The sequence below is a fragment of the Podarcis melisellensis genome (genome assembly GCF_964234715.1).
Source record: "Podarcis melisellensis genome assembly, chromosome: 6".
Lineage (NCBI taxonomy): Eukaryota > Metazoa > Chordata > Lepidosauria > Squamata > Lacertidae > Podarcis > Podarcis melisellensis.
Window position 1 is genome coordinate 9,078,304 of NC_138538.1, and position 13,145 is coordinate 9,091,448.

The window sequence follows — 13,145 nt, forward strand, 5'->3', positions numbered from 1 at the left end:
CTACAGCTTTCTTTAATAAAGTACTAAAACTGATCCCTCTGGTGTTTTTAACACCCTTCTTTGATATCCCTGCACCAAACCACTCCCACAAGTCCTCCTTTGGGCCTCCTTGTGTACAGGGTGCTTGGAGTAAGAACGGAATTGCTGGATGGGCAATTGCCCTCAAAACTATCAGGGCTGGGTGGGTGGTGGGTGGGAAGCAATTGTTAGAAATCTTGATTCTCTGATCACACATCACACTCCATGTGCAGTTGAAAAGCACATGATAGTATCTCTGTGTACCATGGCCTTCATTATAATTACATAACAACCTGACGCTAAAGTTCATCCTAGGCCTAATTCTCACAGATGAGATGGAAAAACCTACAGAGTTTTATTTCTTCATCTGATGTTTGTGATGAATCTTAGTTAAGAAGCTGGGGTACAGGGAAGACTGATTCTTTTCTAGAACAAAGCTAACTTGGTATATGCAGTAGAATGAAAGTGTTTGCTATATCCCTGATAATTAGGATGAGAGACACTGCAATATGAAGCGTGGGCTGGAACTCTTTATTGCATAGCAAAGGATAATACAAATGCATACCTCCGTAGCTTTTCAGCTACCTTTTCATTCCTTTGCTTGTTTTGTTTTTCTTTATAAAATACATGTTTCCCAACTTCACTAAAATAAGAGGAAATTTTACTATCTGATCATCAGGAAATGATGAATAACTGGATCTCTGGTTTTAGCAACTTTGCATACAAATCCAAAACATTAAGTGAAAACTACTTTTGAAAGTAGAGTAACAAGACAAAATTATCATTTTCAACACTTCCATTTAAGAACTCCTGGCAAAAATAACGTTTTGTTTTTTTCAAAAAAAGGAATTAAATAATGAATATAAAATACATACATACATATATATATTTGTCCCGATCTGGCAAATGCCTCTCATGCAAGTGATTTCACTTACTTGAATGGAAGCGCTCACATTGAAGACTTTGCAGCTAGGACATTAATATAGTACAAGTGGTTAAGACAAGAGTCACAATTTCTTCTACTCTTACCAGTTTGTGCTGAACCTTCCAATATACATATGACATTTTCTTTTAAGCCTCCTTAGAGAGAATATGTAGCCCAGATATGAGGAAATTGTTCATCCTGGTTTTAAGATGTTTAATGACCTTTGTTCTGCTTCGGCAATCTGAAAAAATAAATGTATACCTCCAGTTTGGAAGAGGCAAAGCTGATCATAATTTAAGCAAAGAATGCTCCTTCTTCATTTTGCAGGCAGTGTGTATTTTTTTTGCATGCTTATTCAGCCAGAACCGGTGGCATTTGGAACTAATTCTCACAGAACAGTAACCGACTTAAGACACTTATTACGTCACTAAAATTAGCAGCTGCAGCTCAAGATACAAACATCACCCAAGGTTGAAACCAGCCATTCAAGAACCATGGTCCTTTGTTTCCATGAATGGTTGTTCCAAGAGGGATGTTTAATACGTAGGTTGGAATTCAATGTCGTGTTCTTCCGATCATTCTGTCTCCGCAAGCATTACAGCTTGCCCGATGGAATGATCCCCCGAACTCCCCGCAAACAAGAAATTGGGTTCTCATTTTGGAAGGCATGTGAAGGAAGGAGAGCGGGAAAAGTCCCACTGTGTAAGCAGCAGTCCTTGTGCTGGGCTTCCCCTAATGGGGCTGGTTAGGTGAATCCCATTCAAGAGTGTGCAACTGGTATGTAAAAAAAAAAATGCCACATCCTGACTTTTTCAGTAAACACACGTTCTTAATGCTGCCAGCTTCCCATGCATCCCAAAGTTGTAAGGCTAAAGATACTGTTCAGCTCCTTTCTGCCGCTCTATGCTAACCAATAGAGCCCAGGCATTTATCTCTCATTTCCACCCGCATTGTGCTAACTGGACTCTAAAATCTCTCTGCTGCCCAGGCTCCATTGTTCAAACATGCTTATGCCTTGCTCGGCCACTGCTTATGTTCTGCGCCGTTTTGCAGCACTTGGACTGGAAGGATTGCTATTTGCGTTCAAAACCTTCTCAGTGACTCTGTTCCGCTTTCTCTTATCTGCTCCTTCTTTGGATCCAGATTCAGACGAGCTTCTCTCTTTCTCCTTACTGCTTGGTTTCTCGGATGCTTTGGCCAGGCTTCCCATAGATGCATATACTGAAAGAGAATTAAATGAAAGATTATGCATCAAATGGCATCCATCGCATTATGGCCAAGATCCAAGGCAGTCAGGTGCATGGGAGCCCTGCCCAATGGGCAGGTGGGCCAACTTTTTTAAAAAAGGAAATACAAGCTCTTTGCAGAAGCACACTCAACTCACTTTAATTATATGGGCATAAATTCTAATAATAGAAAAATGCCCCTGATTAAAGCTACAAAACAAAATATTAAAGGTCTGATCTGGAGTTTGTCTGCCCCATGAATACCTCTCAGCCCCTGATCTTGGGGTTGCCTTGGAACAATATTCTGAACACTTCTGAAAGAACTGGGGATGCTCCCAGGAATCTCATGATCACATTTTCGCAAACCACTTTGATGCTTTCCCTTACAATTATGTGGTATATAAATTTTATGAAATAAAAAATAAAGAACCATGAAAGCATAGATGGAGCAAAACTGATGGAGCACTTCCCAAAACCAAATTCGCTGTTTCAATATATGTTCACTGGCTGTGGCAATGCATTTGCAGAAATCCTTAGCTCTGCGACTATTAGAAGTGCACCTGAACCTTTCCAAAAGAATGAAGGGAATTATCTTCAAGGCGCTTTCAAGAAGGTTCTCGGGTATCCGGCACAGGGGCACCCCTGACCCCCACAAACCATAAAGACACTGCCAATCAAAACAGCAGGCCCAGGACAAAGAAGATCATGCAAAATTATTATTATTAATTAAGTTTACTTGGCACCTTTTCCTACAAAAGTAACTCAAGGTGACTTAACAAACATAAATAAATAACACATGCATTACAGCCAGCATAAAACAAAACAAGAAAAAACATACAAACACAATTTGGAACTCATTCTTGTGAGAATCAGAATGCGGACCTCTTTTCTCCCTACTTCTGATTTAGAACAAACCCAACTGTAGAGGAACCGGCTATATTTCACAATCCAGTAGCGGCTATTTTCTCTGTACTATCCTACTTTGTTAGAATATGGTAGCTGGAACTAGGACCCACATGTGACGTGGCTGAAAATCAGATCCCAGAACACTGTGGCCCCATGAGTTTGTTTAAATTATTACACTGGGCAACAATTTTTTACTTTTTGAATGTTGTCTAGATTTCTACAACTGATTTAGGGTATTTTTGCACTGCTGAATCAGGAAATGGCATCCGTTTCTCTCCATCGGGTCAGGTTTACTGTAAACTGAATGGTGGGCATTGATAAAGGTAAGTACACGTGAACTGCATGTTGCTTCACCATTTTTCAAACTTCAGGGCTTGAACTTCCGTTTCTTGGAACTCCTGGAATGCTCAGTGGCAGGGAGGTCTCTCTTCAGAGTCCAACAGTAGTCAGCCATCATGACTGCGTCCCAGCGACCCTAATACCTGGTCTCCATCTCTTTCATGTCCTGATGGAATCTCTCCCCCTGCTCGTCATTCATTGAACCCAGGTTCTCAGGAAACCGGTCCACATGTGAAAATAGGTAGTGCATCTTGACGCTCATGTTGCAGCCCAGGTTTCTGAAAGCAGTCAGCATGTTGTTGACAAGTTCTGCGTAGTTTCTGGCCTTATTGTTGCCAAGAAAGTTATTCACTACCAGAACAAATGCCTTCCACGCTTCCAGTTCCACTTCGTTCATTGAGTTTCCGAACTCTGGATCTCTGATGAGCTGACGGATCTGAGGACCGTCAAAGATGCCAGCTTTCAACTTCTCCATGGTCAATCCAGGAAAAGCCTGGCACAAGTAAGTGAAGCAGTCACCATCCTTGTCCAGAGCCTTGGTGAACTGCTTGATTAAGCCGAGCTTGATGTGCAGCGGTGGGAAGAGTATTCTGTCTCTGTCCACTAGAGGGTCGTTGATGACGTTCCTTTTTTTTGCAAGGCACCAATTCCTCCCACACAGGCCAGTCCTTCTTCGTGTAATGCTGAGCATGGTCCCTACTATCCCACATGCACAGAAAACATGGGTACTTGGTGAAGCCAGACTGTTGTCCCAACAAAAAGTTCACCATCTTCAGGTCAACACAAATAAACCACTTATGCTGATCATAACCAATTTTCTCCAGCACATACTTCACCACTTCATAGTTCTCCTTCAGTGTACTCGAGTGAGCCAGGGGTATAGAGGCAAACTGGTTGTCGTTGTGTAGCAGAACACATTTCAGTGATTGCTTGCTGCTGTCAATGAACAGTCTCCAATCTTTGGGTTCATACTGTGGCACTCCAAGCTTGAGCAGAAGCTGCGCAATATCTGCACAGTACACCAAGTCCTTCTCTTCCGAGAAAAAAAAGGAGGTACTCTTGATGCCTGTTGCGGAGGAAGCTGATGCGAGCACTGTCAGAGAGAAGGTTGTTTTCCTTCAATCTGGATGCCAACAGTTCGGCAGAGTCCTTTGACAAGCTGAGGTCACGAACTAGATCATTCAACTCCTTTTGGGAAAATGGATGTGGAGCATCATCTTCAAGAACCACTTCTTCTTCATGTCCTTCAACACTGGAGGCATGTTTGTCACTAATGTCAGGAAGTTCTCCGAAGATAGGCACTGGAATTTCATCACAATGAGCTACAGGACGACGTGCTGATTGAAGATTACAAAAACGTAAAAAAACGAGATGTGGCCATAGCTCAAAAACTTGACCTGATTGAGCAAAACCAATGTGATTTTTGGATTCAGCACATCAGATTTGTCCTAAATCAACTGAAAAAACGCAGGCAACAAATTTGTTGTTGACCAGTGTTATGAATGACTCTCCACCCCAGATTTCAACTAGAAATAAGCCAAGAAATAAACCCTTGGCTTATTTCTACCTTGCCACTTGTGGTTTGTTTGAAACAAAACAAGTCACAATCTGAGTTTTAGTGACAAAAAGCAGTGTGCTGGAAATCAGTGCAATTGCCCAGGGTGGCAGTAGGAAGGAACATTTGCGATTAAACCAGAGATCAAAACAAACTATGGCTTAAGATTGATGAGCAAACCAGGCCTATGGATGACACATCATTTTCATATGCTAATATGAATAACTCATACCTTCTTCAGGACCTGCGTGCGATTCCATCTCTTCCTTTATCTCTTCTTTCACGTCATCTTCAATCATCACTTTACCTGTGGGGATGATTATGAGTGGAGTGATGGTGAAGATGGCACTGATTCAAATTCAATTTCCTCTTTACTTCTCCAGGCATGCTCATGGCAGCAATATGCACCGAATTAAAGGGATCAGTCATTGCCAACAGCCCCCGGCTCCCAATAAGGCTATTTTAAATCACTTAGGAAGCAAAACTAGATTGTTTCAAGCAGTAAGCTGACAACAGCAACTGAAGTAGAAAAAGGCAAAGAAATGATAAGGGAGCTATCATCCAAGCAATGGTGTTTTCTTTTGAAACTTGTGAATATAAATATGCAATATTTTTCATATTGAGAGTACATCCACCTCAACTATTCCAAACACTTAAAAATTACCTCTGCAAATGAGGTGTAAAGGCTACTGATTTTTGGGTGCAATCCAAATCTCAACTCCTTGTTGGCAGGAATGTGTAGAGCAGCATAGATCTGCTACATCTGCAGCCCAGCTGCTCGTAGCAACATTATTGTTGTCTTTTCTTGGGGGGGGGGTGAGCTGGAAATCCCCATACCAGCTCCAGGTTCCAGATCAGGCCTGATGCCATTGGGTGACAGCAGTGAGACTGTCTCAGGATCTAGCAGACCCTGGGCTGTTTGGGCCAAATTCCCTCCCTGCTCTCAAAATATCCTATATCAGGGCTTTCTACTGGCCTACGCTGGTGAGGATTCTGCCAGTAACCTCCCACTTGCCTGTCCTGCAGCTGGCTGACTCAGCTGCTGGAGTGAAGGGCCCCTCTACTCAACTGAACCACCCCCTCAAACTGACATAAAGGGCGCTTGGACTGCTTTGTTAATATATATCTGCAAACGATTGCATTTTGTTTTTCTTTAATTTTAAACAGAATGCTCTTCCCAACAGACAGTTCTGGAATTGCTCCACTACTGAAAAGACAAGAGTACAAAAGAAAAAGAAAAAGTGGGGGGAGCTTTAAAAAATATTTTAAAACCTAGCCATACCCAACTGATATCTGTTGAATCATTTTCTAAAAAATGTGAACACCCAAACCCAAATTCAATCCAGAATCCATCAATATGTGGTCTCATTATTCTTTTGTTGCTTACTAAAGCACCAACCAAAATTGTTCAGATGTTGTAATCAGGCCTTTGAATACATTTGTGTCTGCTTTCCATTTTTCTTAAATAGAAGCATTAAAAAACAATCCAGATTTGAACATCTTCACAGACTTCATCCAAGGTTTTGGCTAATTAAACAATCTCTGGCCTTTTAAACTCTATTGGGGGGGTATTTTTGTTTGTTACTATGACATGTATTTTTGTGTTTTTATATTGTAAACCGCCCTGTAATCTTTTGATGAAGGGTGTTATATAAATTTCTTCTTCTTCATCACCATCATTACCCAGTGTACTGGTTTAGGCTGCAATCCTATACACTACAGACTAGCCAACTCCTGATGTTTCTTCGCTACAACCCCCATCATCTCCTGCCAGCATGGTCAATGATGATTCGATTTATTATATTTCAAATGAATGCCAAAGCAGCTCACAAACAACAAATCATAATAATAACACAATAGGACATGATGGCAGTTGTACTCAAGCAACATCTGGAGGGTATGTACACTTCCTCAGGGCTACATCCCTTTAAAAAATCCTATGCATCCTTGTTGGGAAGGCAGTCCCACTGAACACAACAGGACTTAAAAAGGCATCAGAGTACACTGAAAGAGACTGGGTCATGAAAGAGGAAGTCCTAGAATAAAATCTTGCCTGTGGTATATAAATAGTAAGTAGTGTTATTATTAAGACTGCTTTTGGGTCTCACCTTCTTTTACCTCTTGAATAATTTCTTCAGGGAGGCTGAAGTTTTTTTCTGAGTTGGGGAAGGGAAGAATCTCAGATTCATGCTTAGAAATGTTTTAAAGAGAAAGAAATCTATAAATAATTTGGTTATACCAACAATTCAGATTTTCTAAACCAAGGGTGACGAACGTGGGGCCTTCCAAATGTAGCTGGACTACAAGATCCATCATCCCTGACATAGGCCACAATGGCCAGGACTAAGGGGAGTTGTAGCTTAACAACATCTGGAGGGCCACAGGTTAGCCAACCATATGCTAAACAAATGCAAAGGTAATCGTCATCACATACAATTTATAATTATTACCCGACAACAAAAGAAAATATTGAAATGACCCTTGCATTTCAGGGACAAGGAATATATTTTATTTTGTAATGAAAATGCATAATAAAACTACAGTCATTTAAACCTTTTCATCAAGAACTAAAGAAACAAAAGTCCCTGCTTAAATTTTTTTAACAAGTGTTTCAGATATGCAATTTGGCATGTTCCAGGCAAGGACAGAATTGGTGATACTTAGAATGCACAGAGCTGCCATATCAGATTCTGCAGTTATTTAAAAATGCACATGTTTAAAAATTTCATTGGTCAACTATGCTCAAGCAAAGCAGAATAACAGAAACATCAGTGAAATCAATATGTTTCAGACAATCAACTGGAAGAATAGATAATACAAATTAAACACAGCTGCTGTCCATTTGGGTTCTTGTGTATTACAATGATAAATGAAAAAGAATATCAAAGATGGTATTTCCTTTCAGCAATGGTTTTGTGGAAGGAAGTGAAACAAAATCCAAGACATTTTTTCACTTGTACCTTGTATGAGAACTTTGGTTCCCCTAGAGAACCGTGCAGATTCTTATGCAAGTTACTGATCAGTTAAGGCACCTTCCTGATGAGTTAAGGCACCACGGCCTCGGCCCAGTATACCTGAAGGAGCGTCTCCACCCCCATCGTTCTGCCCGGACGCTGAGGTCCAGTGCCGAGGGCCTTCTGGCGGTTCCCTCATTGCGAGAAGCAAAGCTACAGGGAACCAGGCAGAGGGCCTTTTCGGTATGTATGATATTTTAGTGTTTCCTGGTTTCTATGGAAGCCGCCCAGAGTGGCTGGGGGGGCCCAGCCAGATGGGCGGGGTATAAATAATAAATTATTATTATTATTATTTTATGACAAACTGTAACCCTTAGTGCTAATAAGGCCTGGTTGCTGTGGACAGCAACCATGCTAACAAGGATAGCAAAGATTTAGGACATATTGCACACTGTAACCCTATCTCAAGTTGCCAGGACCAGAGAATCAAACCAAACATGACCATGGCTTTTTTGAGTGTTGGACTCTGTGTGAGCAGCTTCCACAGGCCAGATGGATGCCTCAGAATTCACCTGAAGGCAGGAAAAAGCCGTTCACAATGGATCATCTCTCTTAGGCTTTATCTGCACCATACAGAAGGAATGGGAGGATCAACAACACAGCAAATTGTTTCCCTTTAATCAGGAGATCATGCACTAATAGGGGACACAACGGTACCCGATTCTGCTTGTGGTACATCTGCACATACGGATTGGACCTCTGACCTGTGGAGCAGGAGGATCTCAGGCAGCGGCCTCAGTTTCTTGGTTGGTGACACTTACCAGCGCTTGCATGTCATACATGGTGCTTAAATGGTCCCAGATGACTTTGGAAGAAATCTGCCTCCCGATATTCTGGCTGAATTTATCTCGGATGCAGATCATGTGAAAATGGCGATTCACACCTGGAATGGCAGAAGAGAGTGAGAAGGAGAAAACATACAGAGAGAGGGGTTGGGTTTTTTTTAAAAAAACTTGATTAAAATCCTGTAAAGCACTATGCACCCTGATGGCACTATAAATAATAACCAAAATCTGGTCCCACCTTATGCCCTTCCTTGCACTAACATAGATTATGTGAAGTCCTAGGGGCAGGGACCCATTTTAATGCCCTTTATCTTTCACGCTGATCATAGAATTATAATGTTGGAACGGATCCCTAAAGGCCATTTAGCCCAACCCTGTGAAATGCAGGAATCTCAACCAAAGCATCCATGACGGGGCTACATACATCTTAAACTAGGAAAATGAGTGTTTGCAAGCTTAAAGCACACTTGGAGGTAGGAGGAATCCAGCCCTATTGAACACAGTGAGCATTAATTCTGGGTGAAAAAAGAGAGAGAAAGTGCTATTTTGTAAAACGAATGTTAAGAGCACTTTAACCACCTCAGGCTATAAAAGATCACAACTAGGCGATCGAACCATTTTAAGTCGATGTACTTTTTTCAGAAGGAGGGTGCGGGAAATGGCTTCGAGGGGACTCCATAGATAATGATAACAACAACAACAACAACAATATAATATATTTAAATTTGCACACCGCCCTTCACGCGTAGATGTCAGGGCGCTTCACAGCCTATAAGGCGTGTGTGTCCCGTCCCCCCACCCCTCTCTATATGCCCTTTCTCCTGACAGGCGCCACCCCGCCTTCAGCGCTCTTGTCCGCGGCCGGCGCCTCTACTGGAGCCCGAGGCTCGTTCCGCGGCCTACGCCCCATTCCCCCACCCGCCGCCTTCTCCTCACCGACGGGCTTGTGGCCCAGCATGGCGTGAAAGAGGCACACCTCCACCTCGGGGCTCCACACCACCGGCACCGGCAGCGGCGGGGGAGGAGGAGGGGGAGCCGCCGCAGCCGCCGCCGTCATGACGGTCATCGCCGAGGCCGCTGAGGAGACGCTCGACGCCGCCGAAGCCGCTTCCTCGGGCGCCGCTTGCGGGGCGGGCTCGGCCGACACGGGCGCCGCAGGCCCTGCGGCCGGGCAGGGCGCCTTCAACCCCGCGTCTGCCGCCACCGCCGAGCTCTCCGCTTCGCCCATGGCCGCCGCCGCCGCCGCCTCCACGGAGAGCGGGCTGGGCGGGAGCGGAGCGTCCCCTGTCGGCCGCCCTCCCCGAGGGAAGCGACCGAGGGCGGGAAGCTGAGGGGAGATCCCTCTCCGCGGGGGGAGACGAAGAAGGTGCCCCCGGGACTCAAGGCCTCGCTCAAAACCCGGCCTCTTTTTCTCAGGCGTCTTGTTTGAAGGGGGGGGGGATTGCACTCTGCGCCGGCTCAGGAGCGCTTTTGCCCGGGGGGCGTGTTGTATGCACCACCACAAGGAAGCAAGCATCAAGGAAAGAGAGAAAGAGTGAGAGAACAGAGAGAGAACAGGCAGGCAGGCAGGCAGGCAGGCAGGCAGAAAGAAAGAAAGAAAGAAAGAAAGAAAGAAAGAAAGAAAGAAAGAAAGAAAGAAAGAGGCAGATAGACACAGAAAGGTAAGAGAGAGAAAGAAAGAAAGAGGCAGATAGACACAGAAAGGAAAGAGAAAGAAAGAAAGAAAGAAAGAAAGAAAGAAAGAAAGAAAGAAAGAAAGAGGCAGATAGACACAGAAAGGAAAGAGAAAGAAAGAAAGAAAGAAAGAGGCAGATAGACACAGAAAGGAAAGAGAAAGAAAGAAAGAGGCAGATAGACACAGAAAGGAAAGAGAAAGAAAGAAAGAAAGAAAGAAAGAAAGAAAGAAAGAAAGAGGCAGATAGACACAGAAAGAAAGAAAGAAAGAAAGAAAGAAAGAAAGAAAGAAAGAAAGAGGCAGATAGACACAGAAAGGAAAGAAAGAAAGAAAGAAAGAAAGAAAGAAAGAGGCAGATAGACACAGAAAGGAAAGAGAAAGAAAGAAAGAAAGAAAGAGGCAGATAGACACAGAAAGGAAAGAGAAAGAAAGAAAGAAAGAGGCAGATAGACACAGAAAGGAAAAAGAAAGAAAGAAAGAAAGAAAGAAAGAAAGAAAGAGGCAGATAGACACAGAAAGGAAAGAGAAAGAAAGAAAGAAAGAAAGAGAAAGAAAGAGGCAGATAGACACAGAAAGGAAAGAGAAAGAAAGAAAGAAAGAAAGAAAGAGGCAGATAGACACAGAAAGGAAAGAGAAAGAAAGAAAGAAAGAAAGAAAGAAAGAAAGAAAGAGGCAGATAGACACAGAAAGGAAAAAGAAAGAAAGAAAGAAAGAGGCAGATAGACACAGAAAGGAAAGAGAGAGAAAGAAAGAAAGAAAGAAAGAAAGAAAGAAAGAAAGAAAGAAAGAGGCAGATAGACACAGAAAGGAAAGAGAAAGAAAGAAAACAAACAAACAAACAGAAAGAAAGAAAGAAAACAGGCAAATAGACCCAGAAAGAAAAGAGAAAGAAAGAAAGAAAACAAGCAGATAGACACAAAGAAAGCAGAAAACAATCAGATAGACAAGAAAGAAAGAAAGAAAACAAGTAGATAGATAGAAAGAAAGAAAACAGGCAAATAGAGAAAGAAAGAAAGAAAGAAAGAAAGAAAGAAAGAAAGAAAGAAAGAAAGAAAGAAAGAAAGAAAGAAAGAAAACAGGCAAATAGACACAGAAAGAAAGAAAACAAGCAGACACTAAGAAAGAAAGCAGAAAATAAGCAGATAGACACAGAAAGAGAGAGAGAAAGAAAAGAAGCAGATAGAAAGGAAGGAAGGGTTCAAACGGGGGGGGGGTACTCTTGTCACTCTTTCCCCTTTATTTTTGTTATTAGATATACCTGACATGGGATATTATGGACTCTCCTTCCTTGGAGGCTTTTTAGGCAGAGGTTGGGTGGCCGTCTCTCATGGATGCTTTAGCTGCATTGCAGGGGGTTGGGCTGGATGACCCTTGAGGTCCCTTCCAACTACATTTCTATGGTTCTATGCCACTTGAGAAGCCTGCCATGGAGGGAGTGTTATCCCCAGAATCAGTAAAAGCTCGGCATTAAAGTCAGGATGAAGCTGGCATAATCTCTCTCTCTCTCTCTCTCTCTCTCTCTCTCTCTCTCTCTCTCTCTCTCTCTCTCTCTCTTGCTGACTGACACTCTCCTTCTCACTTGTGTGTGAGAGCGAGAGATTATGTCAGATTTATCTTTGTTTTAATGCCGAGTTTTTACTGATTCTGGGGATAAAATTCCTTTCCTGGCAGGCTTCACAAGCGGCATGTGTACACAATAAAAAAAAGAAAGGAAAAACAAGGAAAACGATGCTTTCATCTCCCTGTTCTTTATTTCTTCTCATTGTTGTGCATACAATTGTGATAAGAGTGCTCCTGAGCAGGTGCAGAGTGCATTTCCCTCTCCATCGAACAGCTCTGTGCAGTCACACTGTGTGGGAGAGAGTGTGTGTCTTAGGGCTGCCTCTCTCAAACATTAATGTACTAGTTTTAATCAGTGGCTTGATGGATTAAATATGTGTAAAGTAACCCCTGACCATTAGGTCCAGTCGTGGCCGACTCGGGTTGTGGCGCTCATCTCGCTTTATTGGGTGAGGGAGCCGGCATACAGCTTCCGGGTCATGTGGTCAGCATGACTAAGCTGCTTCTAGTGAACCAGAGCAGTGCACGGAAACGTTGTTTACCTTCCCACCGGAGCATTACCTATTTATCTACTTGCACTTTGACGTGCTTTCGAACTGCTAGGTTGGCAGGAGCAGGGACCGAGCAACAGGAGCTCGCCCCGTTGCGGGGATTTGAACCGCCGACCTTCTGATTGGCAAGTCCTTGGCTCTGTGGTTTAGCCCACCCGCCAACCAACCTCGTCCCTAAATATGTGTAAATCTGCATGCAAATAAAACAATAGTTTTGAAGGGGCAGGGAATGGCTTTCCATCTTTTTTGATGCAGCCTAGAAGTCTAAATTCTCAGCCCTCTGTTTGAAGGGCTGTCTCCTTTAAAGATTTAAAAAACCCTAAGAAGGGAGAATGGGAAACGACCTTGAAATTTCTTATCCACAATAAGCATTTTGATAGCAAACTGAGCAGGCATGCAGGTCTCAGTTTGCAGGCCCTGAGGCCGGCTACGGCTGGGGAGGGCGGGATATAAATAACATTTATTATTATTATTCCGGCCGTAGACCTGAGGTTTATAGTTTCTATTGAAATCTTAGCACTTCTATGCAACCTTATGTCACGTTATCATACGGAAATTCCTTGTAAAACTGTTTCTTTGTGATGTGTTCCC

General features: G+C 43.0%; 1 protein-coding gene across 1 annotated transcript; it reads right to left on the bottom strand.

Annotated features, from left to right (window-relative positions):
* Positions 1-528: 528 nt before the first annotated feature.
* On the bottom strand, positions 529-10,174 carry MRGBP (MRG domain binding protein). Its single transcript, XM_081917308.1, has 5 exons — positions 9,705-10,174; positions 8,745-8,866; positions 7,078-7,159; positions 5,202-5,276; positions 529-2,164 (listed from the first exon to the last, which is right to left on the bottom strand). Exons 1-5 carry the CDS (start codon positions 9,994-9,996, stop codon positions 1,974-1,976), a joined length of 762 nt encoding a protein of 253 aa, XP_081773434.1. The 5' UTR covers positions 9,997-10,174; the 3' UTR covers positions 529-1,973.
* Positions 10,175-13,145: the final 2,971 nt, after the last annotated feature.

What these genes read in the sequence shown, in the direction of transcription:
- MRGBP (XM_081917308.1), bottom strand. Translation starts at nt 9,996, where the DNA reads ATGGGCGAAGCGGAGAGCTCGGCGGTGGCGGCAGACGCGGGGTTGAAG. An exon ending in GCTGGGCCACAAGCCCGTCG is followed by an intron (nt 8,867 to 9,704) that starts GTGAGGAGAAGG and finishes CTGCCATTCCAG; the next exon opens with GTGTGAATCGCCATTTTCAC. An exon ending in GCACGCAGGTCCTGAAGAAG is followed by an intron (nt 2,165 to 5,201) that starts GTATGAGTTATT and finishes ATTCTCTTTCAG; the next exon opens with TATATGCATCTATGGGAAGC.